At 45.1% G+C, this 27,668-nt stretch overlaps 1 protein-coding gene across 1 annotated transcript in view; it reads right to left on the bottom strand.

Moving 5' to 3' along the window:
* Positions 1-4,177: 4,177 nt before the first annotated feature.
* srcin1a (SRC kinase signaling inhibitor 1a) overlaps positions 4,178-27,668 on the bottom strand; it is a gene marked incomplete at its 3' end in the record, with an annotated part of 74,040 nt that continues 50,549 nt past the window's right edge. Inside the window, exons 16-20 of the mRNA XM_080723300.1 lie at positions 27,335-27,477; positions 26,459-26,611; positions 18,999-19,223; positions 17,056-17,169; positions 4,178-4,696 (exon numbers count right to left, since the gene is read on the bottom strand). Coding sequence (XP_080579426.1) covers positions 4,178-4,696; positions 17,056-17,169; positions 18,999-19,223; positions 26,459-26,611; positions 27,335-27,477 — 1,154 coding nt within the window. The remainder of the gene's footprint in view (positions 4,697-17,055; positions 17,170-18,998; positions 19,224-26,458; positions 26,612-27,334; positions 27,478-27,668) is intronic.

Raw genomic sequence — 27,668 nt, forward strand, 5'->3', positions numbered from 1 at the left:
TACTTTGTTGCATGGTATCGCACACCGGAAATAGCTCACAATGCGTCATAATGTGACGCGCTGTGAGCTTGCAGCTCTGCTATTTTCAGTGTGTGATGATGGCATGCAACTAAAAATAGACAAGTATAAATCAGACATACGCCTTCAGCCAAGTTAAAAGACACAGTCCAAATAACACTTGTCTTGAAAGTTATTCCAGAGAGCACTGGCGTTTTCATCTTTCAGCATAGAGCAGGGTAGAATATTTCCTGCCCCGATGCTCACCAGCCACCAATAAAGCTAATTTAACGCCGGGAGTAACAGATTTGAATGTGGAACAAACGTGTGTAAGTGAATTTCTTTCATTAGGCTCCGCTCACCATGAAACCCAGTGCTTGAACACAGCATAGTAACAGAGCAACCCAGCGTGATGCTTCATTCACCGTGCTGGGAGCTTTTCATACTTGGAACACACAGAGAGTGCTTACTAGTGAAATACCTCTGCTACAACATGACACCCCGCAGCTCATGTGTCTCCTTGTTTCTGCGCCCAAGACAACCTTTTTCGGTCTCTTCTTTGGGCAAAAGTATTGTTCGGTGAAAGCCGGTTGTTGAAAAACAACAACTCCTCCATACAGTATATATCAGCAAACGAATTGCATGAACCAAGTCTTAGAGGCACTCAAGAGAAACCATGGTTACAGGTCCTTGCAGACAAAGACGCAGAGTTATTTCAGAGGCTAAATGTACTGCCACAATGAAACTGCAGGACTGGCAATTATATATTGCACATATTATTCACAACAGAGGCCTGTCAGACTTTGTCCTGGTCTAACCTCACTGAGAAGTTTCTGATTCACACACCAACCTCAAATGACACAAAGACAAATGACACGGGGTGGAAGCAAATGAATGTCTGTGTCACAGTCTGACAAAGGCTTCCTCTCATCTCTCTGGGCCTTTTATATCACAAGCAATCTCAGTGGATGCAAGTCAAAGTTTGTCTTATTAAAGTGGCCTTCAAACGTACATCCGCCAACTAATCTCTTCTCCTCGAGCTTTCTTCTCTTGACAGCAGCTCTTTTACAAAAGCTATTGTTTTAATCTCAATGCCAAAAAGGGTCAGTTTTTCACGCTAGTCTGGCAGATGACTGAAAGCCGACCCCACCACCCCTACAGAGGGATCCTTCCCACAGGACAAAGACTGAAAGCCTGAAAAAAAAAATCTTTCCTGATGCAGGATTTAGTCTTACAGTATGAACTATGGCATGCCTTTGATCACTTGAGATAACCTACAGTACTTAAGACATTGTCATGAAAGCACCACCAGCCAAACATTCATAAACCCTCCAGTTTTACAACATGCAGCCTCTAAACCTTTAAAATCCCTGAAATGGATAAAGCAAGTGTAATATATAAATACATTGGGGATTTTACAGTGTTCTGAATTTATCTTTGGGGCATTTGTGGCAGAGGGACATGGAATCATTTGTGCTCTTTGTAGTTGTGCAGATAAAACGTCCTTTTCAAGGAAATAGTTACGCTTCATCTTTTTACTCTTTCTAGCAACATAGATAGCAACATAGCACCAATCAGAATGATCTTCTAGAATATGTCACTGGCCAAGTAAGCAAGGCATTTGCCTCAAAAACACATCTTTTGAGAAGGTACTTTGTTGCAGAACTGTGCTTCTAGTGGGTAGACTGTTAAGCTCCTATTCTCCTACAGGAACTGAATGAAAGCCTTAAATGTGCGAACAGCTGCAAGACTTGTTTATCCTTCAAAACTAACCATCCTTCAAAACGCCACAACGCAGCATTGAATTATTTCACTGAAGCGAAAGATATCGGTTGTAGTGCTGTTGTCACGATAATTCGAAGAAGGGTAACGTTTTACAAGAAACCCGGGAAAATGCTAAACTATAATGTGGAGGCTGTTTCCTAACCGCCTCCCTTTTAAACCAGCCAGCATTCCAAGAGCTAAAGCTACCATTTCTCAAACTGCAGTAGACTGAAGTAATATCATTTAGTCAATTGGGTCTTGCTCTGCCAGAAATGGGTTATAGTGTTCTGGTCCACATGGCAAAATATACCACTGTACTCAATATCAGTGGTGGTGGTGCTACAGATAAGCCATGAAAAAACCCAAAATAATACAATACAATATCATGGACAGAATATTAGGGTCTGTGCTTTTCCAGATAGAGTGCGAGTCATGTAGTACCATTGTGCGTGCTTGTGTCTATGTGTTTGTTTGTTTGTGTGTGTGTGTGTGTGTGTGTGTGTGTGTGTGTGTGTGTGTGTGTGTGTGTGTGTGTGTGTGTGTGTGTGTGTGTGTGTGTGTGTGTGTGTGTGTGTGTGTGTGTGTGTGTGCGTGTGTGCGTGCGTGCGTGCGTGCGTGTGAGTCTTTGAGAAGGGTTCTTATCTGTTATGGAATATGCGGGCCACTGCTACCGTTGTTACATCCTGATTGTCATGTTCACTCACATCAACAATTCTACATTCCTTTATGGACCCCTAATTTACAGTGTTTAAGTAACTTGTCTGCGTAACCGCAACCTCTTGGTCCCTTCAAAGTATTTTAAATAGAGATGTGCTATTATAATACCTCTCCCTATAATGTGCTTTTATGAATAACATTTCCAATTGAAAATCCAATACCCTAATTTGTGACCCGACCATAGCATTTTGTAGGGATACATGATCAACAGGGAAGCATGGACATAAAGCAATTAGATCCATAAGAAGCCTTGACTCATTTAACCACAGACTACCAAGACAGTGGAATGTACAGCTGCAACAAGGTGAAGGGGTCAGGGGAATGGGGACATTCATGTAAACTCTTTACACACATGTACAAACAGGGGGGAAAGTATAGCACCAATTCAGAGTTCTACATAGATGAAGCAAGATACGCTTGAAATGACCCTTTTGCACAGGACATAACTTGAGAACCACATCTACTACCTTGAGCTTATACAATACTTTAGACTTTTTCAATCGTCATTTTCTTTTTCTGAGCAACCTCGCACTCGGCCAGGTGATGCATATGAAGAGTGAGGGTGATATTATTCTGAACACCGCACGACTACTGTACTCACTTGTTGATTATTGCAACTCTATTCTCTATGATATACAGTAAGTCACAGTCTAGATAGCACATCTACTCAACTAACAATCCACCGCGTGAGGTTTTGGCAAAATAAACCAGTGGTTCTCAACCTTTTGGGGGGTCCCCAGATGATTAGCTAAATGTTAACATTGTTTTCTCACTCAACAGCAAACAGACCAACATACAGTATAAGTGTATACTGCACATTTCTAAAGTGACAATTTAAGGAATTTAAAGACCTCTTTAGTACCTCTGGTTAAACATTGGCCCAAACTCTCAAATATTAAGAGGCAGAAGAAATAGTGAAAATAGACGATCTTCATGTAGATCTGCTATTTTCACAATGGAACAGATCGAGTTGAACTAAATGTAATGCCAACTCCTACAATTCCAAGCGCTCGTCAGGGTGAGCACCCCAGTTCAACTATGATTATTTTGGGGGGTCACGGCCTGAAAAGGTTGAGAACCACTGAAACGATGTGGTGGATGGGGGAGCGCGCTTGACACCGGTGCTGTCACATCGTCCGTCCAGTGAGACCACGTCAGACTTCAGAGCAGCGTCCAGTTGGTGGAGAGAGGGGGGTGTCTGTGTGCTCTCTGTACATCCTGCTGCTGAGGTGCACGGTAAAGTCCTCAGTGTTCATGGAGTTGAATGAACACTGCTGACTTTACTGTGCGGGGAAAGAGTTTGAAGTGGGACCAGATCACAAGAAATCAAAGTCCGGGTGGCACCCCGCCTAGCGGGCGAAGGCGCATACCACATAGGCTCTGATGCCTGACAGTGATCGCCGACGACCTTTGCTGCGTGTCACTCCCCATCTCTCGCCCCATTTCCTGACAGTCTACTGTCCTACCAATAAAGCATAATTAAAAGCCCCAAAACAAATCTTTAAAAAAAAAAGAAATCGAAGTCCAAGGTGGAGGCCGTGCTTCCATTAGCTCTAATGTTTATGAGACCAAAAGCAGGATAGTGGCGAACGAATATGTGAGGAACAATGTCGGACTCCCCCCTCCCCCTCCCCCCCCACAACCCACATTCTACTTTTGGCATGTGGTTTTGTTTGTGCTGAGTCTGTCCCTCTCCCGCTCACTGTGCATCGCTGGGGGTGATGTTCCGGGAAAGCGGCTTGCTGCTGCTGCTGCTGCTGGCGTCCTTGAAGCAGTTGTTGAGGGCGGGGCTCTCCAGGCGACGGCCGGCGGGCTTCAGGCCCAGGGAGGAGGAGACTGTTGTGAGGGAGCTGAGGGGGCCGGGGGAGAAAGGGGACAAGGGGGAGGTGGGAGAGGAGGAAGAGGAGGAGTGTCCGTTGGGCTCTGCAGGCAGGGTGGAGGAGCCCCGCTGCTGCTGCTGCTGCTCGCGGAGCAGCCGGTGGTGTCGGAAGGTGGAGGAGAGGAGCAGAGCCTCGGCGCTCAGGCTGGAGGAGGCTGACAGGCTGGCCAGCAGGGCCTTGGCCTGACTGGAGGACAACAGCGGCCCCTCCTGGGGAAACCTCCTCAAGCCCGGGGCGAACGCCACCGACGGCACCCGGTGACCCGGGAGGCCACCGGCCTTGACCGCGCAGGGGAGCGGCTCGACGCCGCCACCGCCGGTGCTGTCGGTCGCCACGGCCTTCGTGTACAACAGCATCCCAGAGCAGATGAGGGATGTGGGGTGGGGTGGGGAGGGGGGCAAGGTGGAGAGATGGTTTTCAGGGAATGAAGGGAAGATGATAAGAGACAGTACAGCCTTATAGTAGGTAGCGTTTCCCCTGCAACACCTTCACATTCAGTCAGAGCAAATGTACACACACACACACACACACACACACACACACACACACACACACACACACACACACACACACACACACACACACACACACACACACACACACACACACACACACACAGTTTGCAGTGTGAGCTAAGTTGGAGATGTGGGGGTTCGAGCACAAGACCCTCAGGAGGTACAGGAGGGCGGACTGATTAAGCGGAAGGGCAGACAGGTGTGTGCAGCTCTGGAGTCAGGTGGGGCTGAGTGTGAGGAGAAAGGTGGAGGAGGTCAGGCACGGACAGGTCGCTCACTGCCGGAGGGGTCACAGACGGGACAGGCGGGGCCAGGAGGACGCAGGGTGGCACAGGTTCACACAGGTGACAGGGTGGGTGAGGTGGCACCGCAGGAACAGGTGTTAGGAGAAACAAGGTGTGCAGGAGTGAGAAGTGGGGGTGTGGGAGGGAGGGAGGGAGAGGGAGGGAGGGGTGGAATGGGAACAAGAGACAAACACAGGAGACCGTTATTTCAGGTTAGTATCAGCACGTGTGATGCTAGCCACAGCCAGATGGTTTCATGATGACAGAAACCAATGTGCACATCTTCTAGTAAAAACCTCAATGTTAACTCCACTCTGGAAGTGTACAAATGCAACATTTGGTTGCATTTGTACACTCCTAGAGGTGTACAAAATGAACACAGAAGGATTTTACAGCATAATGTGGCACGGTGACAGAAGTGAAAATGTACATTAAGCTCTTAGTGTGTGCGCTCTATTTTGACAATTATTTTTAATGATGGCCAGTCATTAAAAACAACATTGCAAAATATTCCAATGAACAGAGGTTGCTTCTGCATGATGCCAGAGTGAGCCAGCAGAGGGCACTGTTCTAGCACTGTGAAACATCTGGATCACATGGAAATGAGGTGTGTCAGTCTCTCTGGCACTTAGGGGCCTTTTCCACCGGCAAAGAACCTGTTCCAGAACCAGTGACGGTTCAACTTTCTTGGAACCTTGGTTCGTTCTTGCGAACCGTCTTGCGTTTCCACCAGATTTAACCAGAACCAGAGCCATGGATTTGGCTCTGGAACCACAAAAAACAAGGATTTTGTGGTTCCAGTACTGAACCAACTTTTACGGTTCGGAACCAACTCCGGTTCTGGTGGAAAAGCACACCTCTGGTTCATCCCATAGGCGGGAGGAACCGGCAAAGAACCGGTTCCAGAACCAGTGCCAGTTCAATTTTCTTGGAACCTTGGTTCGTTCTTGCGAACCGGCTTGCGTTTCCACCGGATTGAACCATAATTGAACCAGAGGAACCAAAGATTTTGTGGTTCCCGATCGGAACCAACTCTGGTTGTCGGTGGAAAAGCTCACCTCTGGTTCATCGCATAGGCGGGAGAAAGAACCAGAACCGGTTCTTTGCCGGTGGAAAAGGCCCTTGAGAGACAGGGTGAGGGCAGAGAACCAATAACGTACACATACACGGGCGGGAGGATCCAGAGAGTGATGACAGGGAGGAACAGTGTGGCTCCAGAATAAACCGCTGATTACATCTGTGTTAAGATAATTGATTAAAATGTTCCTGTTATTATGATTAACACGGTATAGATATCATTTTCAGTGTTAAACGTCAATGCCATCAGAATGTTGGGACAAATAACTAATCCTCGCAATGAGATCTGTCCACTCCAGGTCCGTACAAAGATGTTGACCAGGGAAATGATATCTCAATAAATGTCAGACTGCCCAGGACACTGGATAACAAAAAGCCAAAACATTCTACATCCTTGGCTTCTGAGTCCACGAGACTCAGTCATGACACCATCTCATGATATCCATTGTTATGTGTAATTGTCCAATCAGAATGTGACCAATGTATTCTGTAACTCCATATATCGGTGAAGTTATTTTTTGGATAGGCAGAGAAGCTACGATGGGTGAAAATGCTCTACTGTACTTGCTGTACAGTACACTTTGAACTCTGACTATACTTTCAATACAACTAACAGAAAACCCACTTGCACTGGTGTGGCCTCCTTTTATTGTGTGAGACTCTGACTAACTGTGATTTTATTCTGTGGATAGAAGCTGAGTCTTCTTGTGAAAGGATAACATTCTGAAGGAATTACAAATATGGGAATTAAACCAAAATCCCATCAATCTGTATGTCCAGAGACTCCAGACATCTGTGACACTGCTGAAAAGATGTGCTTCCATGCTTCTAGAACCAAAGTCTCTCTGAACCCATCAAAACTATACGTCCACTAAAACTATGCAACATACTTCGAACTAAAGAGTTTTTTATTCACTCAGCTTTCAACCACTTTCAACCTGGAGTCCCTATTTGGGCCATGCCACTTCATTGCAAAATGATAATCACTCCTTTGTGGTATTTGTCACTGTATATTTGCATACCAATGAGGCATCTGCATTTAACCCATCCTAAGTACAGTAACAGGAGTAGTGGCCACGGGGTCAGTGCCTCGGAGAGCTGCTAGTGGTTAAGAGTCTTGCTCAGGGACAAACATCGACACATTGCTAGCCTGGCCTGGAATTGAACCTGTGACAACCTGGCCCCCAGACGGGCTCTCTGGCCACTCAGTTATGGCTGCCCGCTCACATGTGTACAAAACTGTCAAAACTTTCCAAAGAAATTGAAAATAGCACATTTACAATCAATAAAAAAGAAGCAATAGGAGAAAATGTAACCTGTTTGTACTCTTCTTTTCATGTGTGGTGTGAGGTGAAAGGGCGTCACAAGGGGGGGGGGGAGTGGGACTAAGTTACTAGGGCCCAAGGTCGAGGGGCCTTAATTATTTTATACTTTAGCTATTGAAAAATAGCAGATATAGATCTGCTATTTTTGAAAAGTCATGAAAATGTGTGCAAATCTTTGAATATATGTATTTAAGCGAACATTTGTAACTCAAATTCTGCTTCTGGGGGGGTCCATGGAACAAAATGTTTTGAGATGTAATTTGGGGTGTCCTTCACATGAAAAGGTTTGAGCACCACTTACATAGAAATTTAGATTTTTCAAAAAACCTTTTCACGATTTTTCAAAAAACATTTTCACGATTTTTCAAAAAACATTTTCACGGTTTTTCAAAAAACATTTTCACGATTTTTCAAAAAACCTTTTCACGATTTTTCACTTCACGATTTTTCAAAAAACCTTTTCACAATTTTTCAAAAATAGCAGATCTACAAGCTCGCAGTGCGGCACCAGCTTGTAGATCTGCTATATTTTTCAATAGTTAAAGCACAAAATAATGCGTGATAATGCGTTCCCAGTCTAATGAAATACATTCATAGGGGGGCCCGCAATGAATCCTTGTACTCAGGGCCCAGAATTTGGTATGACACCCCTGAGGTGCATGCTGGGAGGTTTTAACCTGCTCTGCTGAGGTTCCAGGGTTACCAGGGCCCAAGGTGGAGGGGCCTTAATTATCTTATACTTTAGCTATTGAAAAATAGCATATACACAAGCTCACAGCTCACACGCGCTGTGAGCTTGTATATCTGCTATTTTTGAAAAGTTGTGAAAATGTGTACATTGTTTTTTTTTTTTTTTTTTCAAATGTTTTTTATCCCACGTTTTTGCAACCCATTTTTCTCACCCGGTGACTACCTAACCTGTAGTCCTGGTTTCCGCTCTCCCCCTGCCGCGCCAGGGGACATTGGGGAGCACCCGGCTGGCTAGGGGGAGGTAGTATAGAAACCAGGACTACTGCATGTTTTTGTGTGAGGGCCTATGCCCAAGGAGACACAAAATGTGTACATTGTACATGTATTTTTTAAGCGAACATTTTGTAACTCAAATGTTGCTTCTGGGGGGTCCCTGGATATTTTAAGATGGGGGTCCGTGGCCAAATACATATCATGAAAAAGTTTGAGCAACACTGATATTTAAAAAAAAAATCAGTCTAAATGGGTTAAACCCCATCCCCTATGAAAAACATTCATGGGGGGCCCGCCGTGAATCCTTGTACCCAGGGCCCAGAATTTGGTGCGACACCCCTGCGTGCTGCTGCAGGAAAAGTGGCCTTTCTCTTCATCTCATGGACTCAGAACTGCTGGGCTAAGACACAGCCTCCTGGGAGAGCCTTCAGAACCCCCACAACATCCACCCCCAGCTCACGTCCAGCACCTTTAACTAGCTTGCGTTACGGCCAGAAGTAATACATGGCCACATGGGAAATGGAAATAGAGTTTTGCAGCATGAAAGAGGCTCACATTGTCACGCCCTTCTTGATCTTTGCCAAAGCCAATGGAAAAGAAATTGTGGCTTTGAACTGTCTGTGCTTATCCAGCACATTGATTTGAAGCATCCTCAAGCCTGGAATCTTACAGCGTCTCCGGGTAAAAACGTAGCTAGCAGCTAGTAGCCCCAGAGCTGAGAGCATTTCAGAGCATCATCTCAGAAAGTTCCACTCAGAGACTGATAGCCTTATATAACTGTCTGCCATCATATGGCCTCACAGCACTGGGCAAACATTAGTACATAATTCGGGTGTCGCTCTCCATTCCGACATGTCGCCACTCCGAAATTGACTTCTTATTGTCAGAGTGGCGACACTTCCATAGTGGTTAAGTTTAGGGTAAGGGTTAGATATAGGGTTAGTGTCGGAATGGAGACATGTCGGAAAGGAGACATGTCGGAGTGGCGGGGTATAACCACATCATTCGTAGGGTTAGAAGGAGAGTGATCTTATTGCAAATTACATGTTACTTAGAAAGTGTGTGACAGTTTAATGGGTCATCTTTGGGGAAAATAACTAGAGAAAAGACAACTTTACCTTCAGCTGTGACCCCAGTGGAGAGTTCACCCACGGTAAGCATGTCTGCTTTTCAGAACAATTATGTTAGTCAGAAAAGTGGAGGCAGCAAATATGGTTAGAGGGATTGGGTTATGGGCATCACAGAGGATTAGCTCAAGTAGGAGGAGGTTATAACAGGTTTTAGAGGACCACATTGGAAATTAATTATTTCATTATATCATTATCCTCAGTATGATTTACAGTATGATATTGTGTGCATTTACTTATACACAGGCCTACGTACATTCTTTACCAAATAAACTCAGTCAATCAACAACATGGGTTAGGACAGGGTTACAACATGAGGAACCTGCCAGTTCTAATGGGAGATCCTGGGAACATACACTTTCCTGGATGACAGCTTAGCAGTATGGATGGAATGATATGAAAATTTCATATCACGATTATTTTGACCAAAGAAATCGCGATTTACGATATTATTCCTTATCCTGGGGAGGAACATTTGATAGAGAGTCAAAAAAAGACTGTATCAAGTACTTATATTATAAGTATCTTTTACCAATAGAGGGTTTAAGTGGATATGCATCCGGTACCACTTAATAAAAGGTGAATTGATCCAAGTGCATGACGGAGGACGATATCACGATAAATTAAATACCCACGATACGATTATCGTGAGTGTTTTTTTATCACAATAAACGATAATATCGCTTATCGTCCCATCCCTAATTAGCAGTTGACACTAGCCTAATGACTACAGTATTAGAGCTGACATGTTTTCAGTCTTCTAGCCAGTTGAGGGAGGCATCAGATACATTTTTAAAGCGGTAACAAATTAAATGTCTTTCATAAAAGATCACAATCCCCCGGTCAATGAATAGCTAAAAAGATGCAGCAGTGTAGTCGAGCGAACAAAAACAAGGAAGGACAAAAGTCCTCAAAGGCTGTATGCAAATGAGCCAAGCACCTTTTGATGAGACCAGATGTACATAATCAGTGTACATTTGAGAGCAATATGGCCTGTGCTCATTAGTAGGCTGGCATTCTACAAACAAGACCTAAAAGATTTTCGCTTATTTTTATGTTTTGTTGTTGTTTTGCATAATTTTCACCCCTAAAGTAGTCATCTTTTCTACATTAGCTATTACAGACATATTGCTGGACATCAGTGTTTCGACAACCACTTATACCAGGGTTCCCCAATTAGTTTCCCTCAAGGGCCGAATCATGTCTAGGGTACCAAGCCGAGGGTCACAGCATTGCAGGGGGCTACTCCCACGACAGTTCAGATATCGTCGTTGTCAGGTGAAAATCTTGTACTGTATGTCCAAAACCGTTCGGTTTGAATTTATAATTTTTAAAATGATTTAAACTAGTGAAAACAGGCAATCTACAAGCACACAACGCCTCGAGGTGCGAGGCGTTGTGTGCTTGTAGATCTGCTGTTTTCACTACTTTTGTGCGACGGCCTTGTATGATTTGCAAAAGAACGTACAAATTTGGAGATACGAGATTTCCAGCCGACAACGACGATATACTAGTGTTGTTGCTGCTCTTATACCACCATTATTACTGGGGTTGGTGGGGGCCAGACAGCAGCCCCCCACGGGCCGCAAATGGCCCGCGGGCCGCCTATTGGAGAACCCTGACTTATACCAATATGTTTTTTCCACTGGGACCCCCCTGCCCACTGCAACAGAGGACCCACTCACCACCGTGGCACTACTGTACCATGAAGGCATTGGAGGCGTTGCCGGAGGTGAAGGAGAACAGAGCCAGGGTTGTAGTGAGGCTGAGGCAGTGTGCCACCTGCCCCCTCCCACTTCCCAGCATTCTGCTGGCCAAAGTACAATCCCTGGACAAGCTGTGCGGGTTGAGAGCAAGGAGTTTTGTTTCCAGCGGGAGACAAGGGATTGTAACATAATCTGCCGTGGTTGTCAGAAGATAAACCAAAACACGGCATTATACCCTGTGAGTTGCTTTTTGTCCGGAATCAAAATATGAACCGAGAGGAAGCCATTTTCACCATGGTTGGGGACTTTAGACAAACATCTCGGAGCCAAAACAATTTCAACACATCAATGTAAACACACAGGGAGATGTACTTGACCACAGCTACTCTCACTTCAGCAATGCCTCTAAATACCTGCCCCGACTATTGTTCGGCAAATCGGATCACTCTTCCATCCTGAAGCTGATTAACCTGTCTCCGCCAGAAGGTGGCGTCTTGAGTTCCACTTCCAAGACTACCATCTGGACTCGCTCAATGCAAACCGATGTAGGAGGCGAGTCCATTTTTTCAAGCTATTTAGCAGGTGATTCGATGGGGCTGCCTGTCTATCACAGGCACGTATGCATGGCGTATAATAGCTGCGCCAGCAGTAAAGATAACAACACTACAAGCTGTTTTTAAAAACATATTCTTTCACGTGTAGATGAAATATAATGTGCATTTTTACAACTCCGAGGGCGGGCTCCTTTCCTCAGAGCCCGCCCGTAACTGCCGCTGATTGGTGTGAACCGGCGCTTTGCGGTGGAAGCAACTGTCTGGCGGAGTCAGGTTAGAAGCTGATGCAAGCAGCCCTCACCGTGAGGATGATCCACTGCTGGTCTGACTAGTAGTCGGACGCTGTGTTTTGATCACATGGACTGGGAGATGTAATGTGATGCGCCAAATGCCAACACTGATGAGTACAAGCAATCATAGGATTCATCCGGAAGTGTATAGAGGATGTTATCCCCACAAAAACAGTACAGGTATCCTAAACTGAAGCCATGGGTCAACAGCACCACATGAGCTGCCCTCATCGCATGAGACAAAGCTGAAAGCAAGGTGGGAAGTGGAACCGATCTCTGTACAGTGTTCACAGAAGACAGTTCTTTTTTGTGCACAAGTTATTAGCCTAGCGCAGCTAGACAATCCACCCATGTTAAAACAAGGAGGGGATGTACAAGAATATACTGCAGTTAGTTAGCTGCATTAGTATAGTCTGGCCAAGATAGTCTAACAAGTTATAACCAGCTTGGTGCATTAACACCAGCGAACAAATGTTATACCCAGTTGAAGAATTGGGCCTCCTCAGGTTACACGCAGTGGTGGAAAGTAACTAAGTACATTTACTTAAGTACAGTACTTAAATACTTGTAACAAAGTATTTCTACATTGCAGAATTGATACTTTTACTTACGTAAAAATACGAGCACTTTTTCCACTACTGGTTTCAAAGGCTGACAGACAGCTGACACTTGTGGAGAAATCCCCTATAGCGGTCCTACAATACTGAACTACTCGGTTATTGGATCCAATACAAATCCACAATGTCCTACCGCGCAGGAAATTTGATTGACAATTGTGATCCTTTTTATTGCCTATGAATATTTCATATACTGTAGCTCTAAAATCCGTTTTCCTATGTGTCATGCAATTGTGGCTCGGCGCTGTCCAATCTGGCCTCGTGCCTGACGCACAAGAGACAATTAGCTTTGAATGACTTCTGTCCCTTGGCAGGGATTGTATTCACACAATCCCTGCGCCTACTTTTTAGAGAAATTGTTTGCAACATTGTTTGTAGACAAAGCCAACGTGCTGTGTTGGAGTGTTGTCCTGAAATAATGGGATTAATTTCGCTTTCAAGCAGGCCATCGTGTCTCGCAGTGTGCAGAGTCAGGGACGTGCTGGCCATTGGGAAAAGCGGGACAACTCCTGAACGGCCGGTTCATTCCCGGCCAGTCCAATTGTAACTGCTTCATCATACAAGGCCGTTGCACAAAAGTAGTGAAAACAGCAGATCTACAAGCACACAACGCCTCGCACCGCGAGGCGTTGTGTGCTTGTAGATCGGCTGTTCTCACTAGTTTAAATCATTTCTTAAATGATGAATACAAAACAAACAGTTTTGGACATACAAGGTTTCCACCCGACAACGACAAAATATAACTCATGTAATTGGCCCACTGGCTTGTCACTTGTCATGATCTGAAATGGCAAATCTTTGAGTAGCAGCAGCGGCGGCGCTATAGAGAGAGATCTCCCTATAACGCGCAATGAGGGCCTCTCCAACTCTTTTTCCCGGGCTGAATCAGGGGCCCAGCACGTCCCTGTGCAGAGTGCTTCCAGAGACAGAAGCAGAGCGCGAGGGAAGAGTGTGGGAGGCAGAAAGAGAAAGAGAGGAAATAGAAGTTTTAGATGACGCGGAGACCGAGGAAGAGGGGGAGAAATAATGATGGGGGAGAGAGAGAGATAGAGAGAGAGAGAGAGAGAGAGAGAGAGAGAGGAGGAGGGCAGGGACGTGCAGAGAATGTTAGAGAGGCAGGGGCTGACATTTCTAAAAGGGCCTTTTGGTGAAAATATAGAAAATAGCAGACCTCCAAGTTGGAGGTCAGCTATTTTCGGTACTTGATACCACACTGAACACTGATAATCAAGTGAATACTGGAGATGTGGCAAATGGCATGGATTTTTACACAGAGAGGGCAGTTCTTTCAACATAAGATGCTGCATTCAAGTTCAGGAGGGTTTGGACAAGGTCATTCTCTTTAATGCTGCCTTCTGGTATGGCATGGAAAGAGGACATTTGCAATTCTTTCACCATGGTAAAAACTGCATTCATGGTCTGGAGAGGGCATTTTTTACAGCTGGATAAAAGGGCAGGGGCTCAAGCCCCCTTTGATGTCTATGTGCGCACATGCCTGGAGGAGGGAGAGCTGAAGAACTCTCCTCTTCATACTGAATAATCTGTGATAGCAAAGGACTCAACTGGCCACTTATCCCATTATTAGAAGTTTCCTCCTGAGCTTCTCCCACGCCATGGAGACTTAAGCCTCATTACGCTTCCTCCTTCCGACCTTTCTCCACCTCCCTCCCCCCACTCGTACTCTCTGCAATCCCCAGAACCACATTTCTCTGTGAATTTGCCGTCAAATTCCGTAAGCGTGTAGAGGAGGAGGTTTAGATTCACTCCAGTGCTCTTGCGTTTTTAGAATCACAATGACATTAGGTTATTTCCTTTTATTATTGACACAACTCCTGTCATTGCAGGGTGGCGGCGCTTCTCAGTTGACACGCTTCAACGGTTCAATTTCCCAGACTGCCATGGGCCATCCAGCATCCCCAAGCTATGCCCTGACTCTAGAGCGTGGTAGTACTACCATCTACCATGTCTCCACTGCAAAAGTAACACCATGCACTTTAGAAAAGAAAGCATACACTGCAAAATCCAGACTGTTCATTTAACTCAGAGAGTATAAAGAATTGACTGAATTTTTACACTCTCAGAGTTAAATTAACAACATGTCATGCCTCTCAGACAATAGAAGGTATCTCTCTCTATAGCTGTGGTTCTCAACGTGAACCCCAGTGGTCCTTGGGTTCCAGAGGGTCCCAGACTAAATGACTGATAGTTAGGAAGCAAATGGACTTTTATGATTCTGTAATTGTGTACAAATAGTCCAGGCGTTTCGGGCAGTATTTTGATGTAATCGTGCACTTTATGAAAGAAGCATGAAATTTGGCACACAGTTAGAACATGCCATATGGAACATTTTTGGCTATAGGGGCATCGCAGATTTGTCTTGGGAAACTTGTGGGAGCCAATTAAAGTTGGGCTCTCATAGACTTTACTATAGAGTAAAATAATACAAAAAATACATATGCTTTAAGTAGAATGTAAGGGGTCAAACTAGGTGTTTTTTGGGATTCTGAATCCAATGCAAACATTTGTTTTGCAAAACGGACCCCATAAAACTATGGTTTAGTGATGAGTCATCACTTTTCAAAGTTTTGTGGCGGCCGTTTCTCGGAAAGGAATGTTTTTCGTGCAAAACAAATGCTTGCATTGGATTCAGAATCCCGAATAACACCTAGTTTGACCCCTCACATGCTACTTAAAGCATATTTATTTTTTGTATTATTTGACTCTATAGTAAAGTCTATGAGAGCAACTTTGATTGGCTCCCACAAGTTTCCCAAGACAAATCTGCGATGCCCTATAGCCAAAAATGTTCCATAATATGGCATGTTCTAACTGTGTGCCAAATTTCATGCTTCTTTCATAAAGTGCACGATGTTTGCCTGAAACGCTCGGACTAAAATGGAACCAAATGGACTTTTTTGGGAAACAGTGCCCTAATGCATATGAAACTGGGGTCCCTGGAATCTAAAAGGTTGAGAACCAGTTGATGCTACAGTACAGTATCTGGAAAAGGGATTCAGCTGTTTGCACTTCTACAGTATACAATGTACAGTATGATAGTGTAGCAATATGGTGCCATACCGCTCTTCTACACTATACAATGTACAGTATCATAGTGTACATTGAAGAATTCCCAACTCGCGATTGGAGCAGCCATCACCCCGCCTCTCAAGTCTACACTATACAATGTACAATGTACAGGGGAGGGGCGGCATTGGCTCAGGGGTAGAGAAACCGTCATTAGAACACAAAGGTTTCCCGAAAGGTTCCCAGTTTGAATCCGAGGTCCCCCAGAGTTAGTGATGAAGAGTCCTTGAGCAAGACTCTGAACCCCTAGTTGCTCTCGTCTCCCAGGTTGGTGCCTTGCACGATTTCCTCCGTCATCGGTTTATGAATGGGTGAACGTAATGCACAATCTATATAAATGCACCATTTACCATTTTTATTTACCAGTATCATAGTGTAATACCGCTCTTCTACACTATACAATGTACCGTATCATAGTGTAATACTGCTCTTCTACACTATACAATGTACCGTATCATAGTGTAATATAGCTCCTTTCGGAGTATAGTGTAATACTGCTCCAAACAGGAGGATGCTCTCATTAGTGTGTGGCAGGGAGGCTAGATTTCTACTTAGTTGTACGAGGGTGTTGCACACCTAAAATAGCCCATCTATAAGCTCACGTCGCAATCCGACGCGTGGTGAGCTCGTAGAACAGCTGTTTTCAGTGTACAACACAACGCCCAACCAAGTATACATCTATATCAGGCAGAGGGTGCTGATGCAGCGGGAAGGAGTGTGGATGGGGTAAAGTAGGGTGCTGGTTGGGGCTGACGAGACGGGTGCTACTGTTGGGGCCAGGTTACTGACAGGTAAAGGGATTGATACTAATGATTACAAACTACATGTGTTCATTTAACCCATTAAAACCCATGTCTCAGTTTTTGACCGGACATTTTACACAACAAACTTTGAGCCGTTTGTGCCAGGATGTAGGCCATATCTAGGCCTGATGTAGCCGCGCTTCAGTTTACTTAAGCCCGGACATTTTTTAACAGGTTTTCCCATTCTCAGATAGGGGCGTCAAATACTTATAATTGTGGGGTAAACAAACACCCCTTGGCACGAAAACGTTTGAGAACTACTGATTTAGATTTAGGCATTCGTAGAATTGACCTGGGGTCTTAATGGGTTAACTCTGAGTCTAATCCAAGGACATTGTTGATGATGACATACCTGCTGCTGGCCCTCCCTTTTCCCGCTCTTTGTCTTGTCTGTGCTGCTGTTCTGCTGCAGGTGCTTCAGTCTGGAGGCAGCCGAGGACGAGGAGTGCAGGACCCTGTTGCCTCCCTGGACAGAGGAGGAGGCGGGGAGACAAGGGGAGAGGGCCGGAGGTGGGAGATAAAAGAGGAGGGAGAGGTATGAGGAAGAGAGAACAAAAACAAAAAGACCAAATGTGAGTCTGATGGATTCCATTAGCGAGTATTTTGCCCCGAGGCCTGCAGGGGCTCCGAGATCAGGGCTAACAGAAAGAAATAACTGCAGTCACTTTTCAATCATTTATCCTTATACCGACGCAGCAGGACTAGAGGCGCCATGGCAAACAGGAACACGCGGCAGCGCGAAAATGAAAGTGACGTTGCATAGCGTAGCTACACACCAGAGGCTATATGATGCAGCTGTGCTTAATGGTCTACTTCCCTGTTATCTGCCTCAGTCGGCAGTCGCTACTAATACACACAAGCACAAACAAATCCTCACACAGCATCCTCCAACCTACAGTTCATCCTTTGCATAAAGAGAACTGGTTGGAAAACACATGCTGCAGTAGCCTCACACAACCAGTGTTTACATGGCTACATTAATACAATGTAAAAATGGGCCTTTCACCCCTGATGTAAAGACAGATATTAAGATGAAAGTTAATCCAAGCTGTAACCTGGCTTTATGTCATATTATATCAGTTGACCACACATTTAGTCTGTAAGCTATTCAACGATACCCCAACGATGAGAAAGAGGGGAACGTGGGATTGTTTGGAATTGCAATGGACTAATAAAAAACTGTTGGGGTGATGAAATAACGTGTGAAGACTCTGTAATCCTCTGTCATGCCAGTGCTGGTCCAGACAGAGCAGGAAAATGCTCCATGACAATGTGAGAGCCGTGCCCTGACTGTGAGGCTACACAGAAAGTGGCACACGTTGTGAGGGTTGTGTTTTTCCACTGTAATCTCTCAAGAGCACTTATGTGAAATACTTGCTTTTACATCACATAAGAATTCAAATAATTAGCACTAATCACCCCTGAATTTTACCATGCACAATGTATATATAATCTATAACATACACAAGCACGCACGCACACACACACACACACACACACACACACACACACACACACACACACACACACACACACACACACACACACACACACACACACACACACACACACACACACACACGCGCTGTATATATATATATATATATATGCAGATGCAGTATACAAGTGTTTGCAATTATACAGGCATGCTGGATAAGCTTTTAACGTGAAAATGACAATAAACCAAAGTGAAGTTACCTCTGTTTCACTTTTGGCTTGCATTGTTTACCCAACATTAAGCTGCTAATTACTTTGAACAGTTTTCAAAGAAGAAGAAGCGATTGATTTCATAAGATTATTGCAGAAGAACACAGAACAGAATATGAAAGGCAAAGAAAGAGCAGAAAAAAGAACAGAGAACACATGAAGAAATTGTTGTTTTCATTGCATTATTCTATCTTTTAAAGATCTTTAATTAAATTTTGGTCTTTCTTCAGTGTAACAAAGAATGAAATCGTCGTCCAGGTTTACAGAGGGAGCACAGATGCAAGGACAGGTCGATGAAAAGACAATTAAGCCTCAGCCCAGCGGGATAGCAGCCCAAGTACTAAACAGAAACAGATACATACTGTAAGGAGGGAGTGTGTTGGCTGTCCTTCTGCACGTGTTAATAATACACACCCTCAATTTGAAATGCAATTAGAAGCCAAATCATCCCGGGGGGGGGAAGACATCAGAAGAGGTAGACAGAACAGAAGCTTGGGAAGTTGAAATTCTGCCGTCCAGAGAAGAAGTCAGAGCTACAGCAAGCCCGGCGAGGGCAGGAATCTAGTCAGCGAGTGTTAAGTAATGAACCTGGGTCAGTGCAGGGTTGAAAGAGGAGGGCTTTGGAGGGACTGGTGGCTTCTTGGTCTCCGTTGTGCTTGCGGAGGTCTTCTCTGTGTAGAGGTGCTCTGTGGTGGGCTGGCATTGGCCACTGATCTCTATCAGGGTGTTCTCTAGCTCACGGATGGTTTCTTCGAGGCTGTCCAGCCGCTTGTAGGTGCTGCTACGGATGTCCTCGCCCCTCCTCCAGGGGCTCTGGCTCGGCGTGTCTCTGCTGTTCGCAGAGCCAGTCGACCTGCTTGGTTCAAGGTCAGCGTCTACTGGGCTCTGACGCTCATTCGGAGCGACATGGGTTCCAGTGTCACGCTCAAGGCTTAAGGTCCTGTCCCCCGTCACAATCCCTCTCCTCAGAGCCTCCACCAGAGAGCCCTGCAGGCCAGGGTGGATAGCGATCCTCTGGCCCATAGGGCTGGGGCTGCCATGTGAGAATGCCACCCTGGGTTTGGGTACTGGCTTGGGCTCCAGCAGCAAATGCAGCACCCTATAGGCTTCTCTGACAGTCACTTTGTTGCTAAAGAGCACCAGGAGAGGCATGTCTCTCGGTGGGATCTCAAAGGGTCCCTCACCCTGCAGTGGGATGGTCAGCGTCTGTAGACCATCTCCCATGATCTCCCTGACCTCCTGGGCCTCGATAAGAGCCAACACCTGCAATTCCGTCTCTATCAGCAACAGCGCCAGCTCCTCTTGATGTTCTATGTCCTCCTCGAAAGACTCCTGGATCCTTAGCTCCTGAAGAGGAGTTTTCCGAGATGCTCCAACAGGAGGCCTCTCCTTGCAGACCTGAGAGGCGGGGGGGTGGCTGCTCCACTCGCGAGTTGGGAATTCTTCCCCCGGGTCCTGTGTTAAACCTCTCACAGGGTTCTCTGCGGAAGGAGGGGGCGACACTGACTCAGTCAACACAATCTGGGGGATCAGAGAGAACGAGGTGCGGGGCCGGCCCGTGCTCCCAACCTGTAAAACAAAAAAGGCTCCATGAGCTGTAAAATCATTTTTTAACTAGCCATGGCAATTCACAACTATACCTTTGAGAGATTAAAAGAGATTGCATGAAGAGATAAACAAGTACCACTGCAATAGACAGTTTGTCATTATGTTTTTGTAGCATCATAATGTATTATTGACTGAGGAGGAGCAGTAACAGTGCATTACCAGTGTGTCTGATGCCAGAGAGCGGCTGGTTGTGAGGTCTGATCTGTGCCGCTCCCGCTGGAGGCCAGAACTGGCCAGTAATGCACATCTGGACAGCTGAATGACAAAGTGTGATGAGTCTGACAGCTACTGTAATCTATTCTAGGGCATTCACGAATAGGGATTTTTAGTATTCGAATTATTCGACCTCAAAGTATTCGAATAGTGGAATATTCGACAGGACTGGCCAAACTGGTCAAATATTAATTAAGCAAGAGGCGAACATTGTGAAAATAGCAGATCTACATGCTCACAACACCTCGCGTTGCGAGGCGCTGTGAGCATGTAGATCTGCTATTTTCACAATATTTATCTGCGGAACCGAGTCACATTAAATGTAATACCGACAATTCAAAGTGCTTGTCAGGGTGGGGGTCCCCAGTTCAAATATGTTTATTTTGGGGGTCACGGCCTAAAAAGGTTTGAGAACCATTGACAACTCATTCTTATGACTTCCTATCTAGCCAAGCTTTATAAATTATATATTTAAAAAAAGGCGAATATTCGACTTCGGTGAACAACGTCGAATAGTGACTTTGATATTCGAATATTCGAATATTTGGTGAATGCCCTACTGTAATCACACAATGCTAAAACACACTCACACACCCATGGCATGCACAAAAACACACGCAAATTCAGGCATAGCACACTGACACTGACTGCACACCATCAACTGCAATAACCACTCACAAAGGATAGAACTATCCTCAGCAGTGTTTCTCAAACTTTCAAATTTCACGGTCTACCCTTAAGTTACAGACTTGTATGGGTAAATTTAGACCCCTCTAAAGGAATCCACAGAGTCCCTGGAATCCACTTTGAGAACCACTGGTCTACAGTATATGAATTTGTGGACACATCATCGCACATCACAATGTCTCCGGTTTTGTTCTGGAGAGCTGTGCTACATTTCATCCGCGCTCTGAGCCCTTTAATTGTTTCCTGTCCATAGATAGAGGATTGATAGTTCATGCGTGCCCTACTTCCATGTTCAAAGCCACATACTTTGCTGGGGGACCAGATGAGGCTTATTGCTAAGGATACCAAACTAAACGCATCTTCATTGTGGAACATAACGGGTCACTTGAGGCGCCCATCCCGATTCTGTGTTTGACATAGAAATGTCTGCTCTATACTTACTATATTCCTCTATGTCAGGGGTCTTCAACGTTTTCAGGCAAAGGACCTCTTAGTTGAGAGATGAAGCAAGGACCCCCACAACCTCTTCATAGATTCCATATAGATTCATTGTTTGACAGCACAATCGTGTATTTTGGATTCATGTCAATTTGTCAATTTTCTGATATTTAACCACTTGAACCGTCAATACTTACTAAACTTGACCTTTCACTCTGTACTTAGTCTGCGCTTTTCCCCCTCTACACCAAACCTCTTCGCTGAAAATAGCCAATCTACAAGCTCACAACGCCTCGTGTGTGTGCACGCACGCACGCACGCACGCACGCACGCACGCACGCACGCACGCACACACGCAGTATGGTGTGTGGCTGTCACAACGGTGATGATAACAGCCTAATTAGAAAGTGACAGTGTTTTTAAATCCCGTCATCTGCATTTGTTCCATGTCTGTGGCTGGCATTCCTAGGACATATCCTCCTCTATAAGCTTGCTGCAAGCACATCAACATTCCAAGTGACCAATTATGAGTCCTCCAGTGACTCGCTGCCGCAGAGAGGAGTCACCGTGTTGTACCTCGGCCGAGCTGCAGGAAGGTTAGCAATGACTCAACCTCAGAGTGAGGAGAAGGTGGGGCATGTGTGTGAGGAGGTGGTTGGCAGAGGTGGAGCAGGTGGGGTGGTCACTGGTCAGTGGGGGTAGGGGGTGGCGGCGTGGCCACAGCAAGAGTGGTGTTTTTGACAGCAAATTTTGATTTAGTTTTAGTCATAGTCTTTTCAATAAAATGTAATTTAGTTTTAGTCATAATTTAGTCACCTGAAAAGTTTTAGTTTTAGTCTAATTTTAGTCGACTAAATATCATAAGATTTTAGGCGACTAAATCTACAGTTGATTTAGTCAACTCAAATGTATTTTGGCAGGCCTTGATGGCATCATAATGACTGATTTTACACGTGTCGCAGCGCGACGCGTTGTGAGCTTGTAGATCGGCTATTTTCAGCACGCAACACCTGAGAGCAACCAAACATAGTCCACTAGTCCCTCCCTAACGTTTTCGTCTAGTTTTTATTTTATTCACATAATTGTCAATATATTTAGTCTTAGTTTTAGTCATCACAGCTTAGTTTTTATTTCGTTTTCATTTTGTTTTCGTCAGTGAAAAAAACACAGTCGACAAACATTTTTCATCATAGTTTTAGTCAACGAAATCAACACTGGTGTGAGGAGGTGGTTGGCAGAGGTGAAGCAGGTGGGGTGGTCAGTGGGGGTAGGGGGTGGCCACAGCAGGAGTGGGTCAAGCCAGTGTGAGTCAAGTTTGAGTACACACACTCAGAAAGTCAACGGCCAAAAGCTTAAAAAGCAAAAAAAATACAAAGTTTGGTGCCTGCACAGACTTGCTCTCATGTGGGTTTTATTGAAACCGTATGATCTTTCGCCTCCGTTGTGATCCCCCTCCTCACATCCCGACGGAGGCGAAGCGCCGATGCATGTAGTCGATCATGTGCCCCAATGAAACTAGCATGAGAGTTTTTATGCTTCACCGTACGATGGTGACACACGCCAACAATTGCAGATAATAAAAACCACCATCTTGCGACAAATTATATCGTTACTGTAGGGCAGAAACCTCGTATCTCCAAGTTTGACATTTATATGTTTTTTCGTAAAGCAAAGCCCTGCTTCATCACACAAGACTGTCGCACAAAACTAGTGAAAATAGCAGATCTACAAGAACACAACACCTCGCAGCACGAGGCGTTGTGTGCTTGTAGATCGGCTATTTTCACTAGTTTTAAATCATTTTAAAAGGATTAATACAAAATGAACGGTTTTGGACGTACAGTACGAGGTTTCCACCCGACAACAACAATATGTAAATCGGTCTTAATGTGCAGTCTTAGTTTTTTTTGTGCTTTTGGATCCAGCGTGTTACCTTGGAGCCTGAGGCCACAGCGGGCCACAGGTCTAGGCTGCAGGGGGCTACACTGGTCCTGCGGATGCTGCTGGGGGGGCTGCCAGGCAGGGAGCGGGAGAGGGGGAGGGAAGGGGGCAGAGAGAGCCTGAGGGGGGCTCTCTCAAACAGCTGGGAAGGGACAAAGGGAGGATGGAGAAATGCCACAATCCAGTGGTTTTCAACCTTTTTCATATCAAGGTTCATTATTTATTCTGCATTTGAGCTACTGAACACCATTTGATGAGTAGCCTCTCAGACCAAAGACTTGTAATAGTTTGTTGATGTTAGATAAGATTTTGTCCAAATTCCATGCTCTAATTGTGTTATTATTCATTTAATTAATTTGACTTAGGAAATAAAGTCATGTAGATGTTTAACAAAAAAGTAACTAATATGGGTCCATTTGGTTTCATTTTACGCTCTCAAGAGTTAAAGATCGACAAGGGTCCATTTGGTTACCATTACCAACTCTCCGTCATTTAGCTGGGGACCACTGGTTGAAAACCACCTCCATAACGGGACGGACATCATTTAGGATCACACGTCTCAGATGAAATCAAATGATCAGAATCTGCCTCCGCCGATCCGGATGGCCCTGTTTGCCATCAAACTGCCAGGCAGGTCACGCCAAAGTAGCCATCAGGCCCCATCTGTGTGGCTGTGATCTGTGAGCCCTGGGTGACGATGTGTGTGACTGAGCTGTGCGTGTGTGATCTCTGGGTTTCCCTCAGTACTGGAGGAACAGCAACATATGGCACCTGCTGCTTCAACATGTGGTAACAAGGCCTATCACATGCGCAAGTGTGTGTGTGTGTGTGTGTGTGTGTGTGTGTGTGTGTGTGTGTGTGTGTGTGTGTGTGTGTGTGTGTGTGTGTGCGTGTGCGTGTGCGTGTGCGTGTGCGTGTGCATGTGCGTGTGACAGGCGTGTGTGTAGTTGTATTACTATGCTTTTGAGGGCCAAATATCCACACGAGTAGTAGGATTAATTTCCTTGGACAGATGGTTGTGTTATGATAAAAAATGTTTTGGGGACTTAGACATAAAATTAGGGAAGGATTAATGTTGGGGTCAAGCTTTAAGAAGTTAGGGGATAGGGTTAGAGTTATGCCTGACTTATATTATTGCCCACAAGCTCACAACGTGTCACAGCGTGGTAATACAAATGCCTGTGAGTGTAATAATGTGTGCAGCTGTGTGTGCGCGATTATCACAGTATGTGCACAGTATGTGTGTCCAGTGGCAGGTTACAGAGATCCTATGAATAATGAAAGCAGCTACATTACAAGGTTTCACATTCCCTGTAGAATCTCATTGAACAAACATAATCCAAACAAGGCTTGCACGATGCTGGTTTGGGCGCATGTTGATCAGTGCTATACTTCCCAGTATAACAGTACTATACCTCCCATTATGACAGTACTATACCTCCCAGTATAAGTGCTATACCTCCCAGTATGACAGTGCTATACCTCCCAGTATGACAGTGCTATACCTCCCAGTACGACAGTGCTATACCTCCCAGTATGACAGTACTATACCTTCCAGTATGACAACACTATACCTCCCAGTATGACAGTGCTATACCTCCCAGTATGACAGTGCTATACCTCCCAGTATGACAGTACTATACCTACCAGTATGACAGTGCTATACCTCCCAGTATGACAGTACTATACCTCCCAGTATGACAGTGCTATACCTCCCAGTATGACAGTGCTATACCTCCCAGTATGACAGTACTATACCTCCCAGTATGACAGTGCTATACCTCCCAGTATGACAGTGCTATACCTCCCAGTATGACAGTGCTATACCTCCCAGTATAACAGTACTATACCTCCCAGTATGACAGTGCTATACCTCCCAGTATGACAGTGCTATACCTCCCAGTATGACAGTACTATACCTCCCAGTATGACAGTGCTATACCTCCCAGTATGACAGTACTATACCTCCCAGTATGACAGTGCTATACCTCCCAGTATGACAGTACTATACCTCCCAGTATGACAGTACTATACCTCCCAGTATGACAGTGCTATACCTCCCAGTATGACAGTACTATACCTCCCAGTATGACAGTGCTATACCTCCCAGTATGACAGTACTATACCTCCCAGTATGACAGTGCTATACCTCCCAGTATGACAGTGCTATACCTCCCAGTATGACAGTACTATACCTCCCAGTATGACAGTGCTATACCTCCCAGTATGACAGTACTATACCTCCCAGTATGACAGTACTATACCTCCCAGTATGACAGTACTATACCTCCCAGTATGACAGTACTATACCTCCCAGTATGACAGTACTATACCTCCCAGTATGACAGTACTATACCTCCCAGTATGACAGTGCTATACCTCCCAGTATAACAGTACTATACCTCCCAGTATGACAGTACTATACCTCCCAGGACGACAGTACTATACCTCCCAGGACGACAGTACTATACCTCCCAGTATAACAGTACTATACCTCCCAGTATGACAGTGCTATACCTCCCAGTATGACAGTACTATACCTCCCAGTATGACAGTGCTATACCTCCCAGTATGACAGTGCTATACCTCCCAGTATGACAGTGCTATACCTCCCAGTATGACAGTGCTATACCTCCCAGTATGACAGTGCTATACCTCCCAGTATAACAGTACTATACCTCCCAGTATGACAGTGCTATACCTCCCAGTATGACAGTGCTATACCTCCCAGTATGACAGTGCTATACCTCCCAGTATGACAGTACTATACCTCCCAGTATAACAGTACTATACCTCCCAGTATGACAGTGCTATACCTCCCAGTATGACAGTACTATACCTCCCAGTATAACAGTGCTATACCTCCCAGTATAACAGTACTATACCTCCCAGTATGACAGTGCTATACCTCCCAGTATGACAGTACTATACCTCCCAGTATAACAGTGCTATACCTCCCAGTACGACAGTGCTATACCTCCCAGTATAACAGTACTATACCTCCCAGTATGACAGTGCTATACCTCCCAGTACGACAGTGCTATACCTCCCAGTATAACAGTACTATACCTCCCAGTACGACAGTGCTATACCTCCCAGTATAACAGTACTATACCTCCCAGTATGACAGTGCTATACCTCCCAGTATGACAGTGCTATACCTCGAGTTCAGCAGCAATTTTGTCTTCGTCTCTATCCTCCTTGTCTCCAGAGGCTAAGGTGGGGGGTGTGGAGGCAGGGCGAGGGTTGTCAGACACAGTCCTCCTCAGCTTTATGTGAGGCTTCTGGCCCTCCGTCTCGTCAGACTCAGACTTCTACAATAACAACCACAAAGGAACACACAGTAAGATGGATGGTAGATGCTGACAGAAATCCCTTCTTAGCTCTTCTCAGCCATTGCTCTACTTCTTGCCCCGGCATTTTTCTGTTAAAGGAACTTCACTTTTTGTCTTCATATATCGGTCCCACTAATGCACACAATAGGACCTTAACCATTTATGTGTGTATCAGTGGCGGGCTGTGGATAGCCTGAATTGAACCCGGCAATGATATGATCATCAGCGATTTCAAACCACATTTCAAAAATACGTTTCTATTTAATGCACTGTGGCTACTATTTTAGCATGCCAACATTCCGAGAAGAGAAAGGAGCAATATTAGCTTGAAATCTACACCATTAAAATTGAGCTACACAGAGCTTGTCTCCAAGGCAAGAAATGGTCCCTTCCCATAGTGAGCAAGTGAGGACTGATATATGGCGATAAGGTTGTTCAAATTAAATGATCATTCCAGGAATGTCTGGGCACCGACCCATATCATTTTATTGTATTGAGTGCGGATAAAAGTGAAACGCATAAAACTTTAATATAAATTGCATTTTTTCTCTTAACTGTACACAGTCAAATCCATGGTGTTAATTTAACTCAGAGACTGTACAAACATGACCTGATCTAAATTAACACTCAGGACTTTACAGCGCATACAAACGTAAAAAATAAACTGTGTCTGTTTTTCTTTTTCTTTTTTTTTTCAGTCACCTTTATACTCTTGCCGGGGATGAGGGTTTCTCCGCTGCGAGTGGTCAAGCCCGCCGGGGATGATGGGAAACTACGCCGTGGTGGTGGGGGAGGGGGAGACTTGGAGGGCTTCTCCGTGCGATACCGAGGCACTGTCAGCTCATCTGGGAGAAAACGGCCACATTGGGCATGATGAATAACAGTACAATGTCTAACATAAGCCATGGTATTCCAGTACCTTCATACCAAATGGGTTTTCAAAGGGCAATGGGTGGTCCATTCTATTGTGATGGATAGTGGGTACCTGTAAGTTGAGAGTTAACTCACAGGGGGAAAAGAACAGGATCCTTATCCA

This window comes from Nannobrachium achirus (assembly GCF_963921795.1).
Source record: "Nannobrachium achirus genome assembly, chromosome: 4".
In the NCBI taxonomy this organism is placed as follows: domain Eukaryota; kingdom Metazoa; phylum Chordata; class Actinopteri; order Myctophiformes; family Myctophidae; genus Nannobrachium; species Nannobrachium achirus.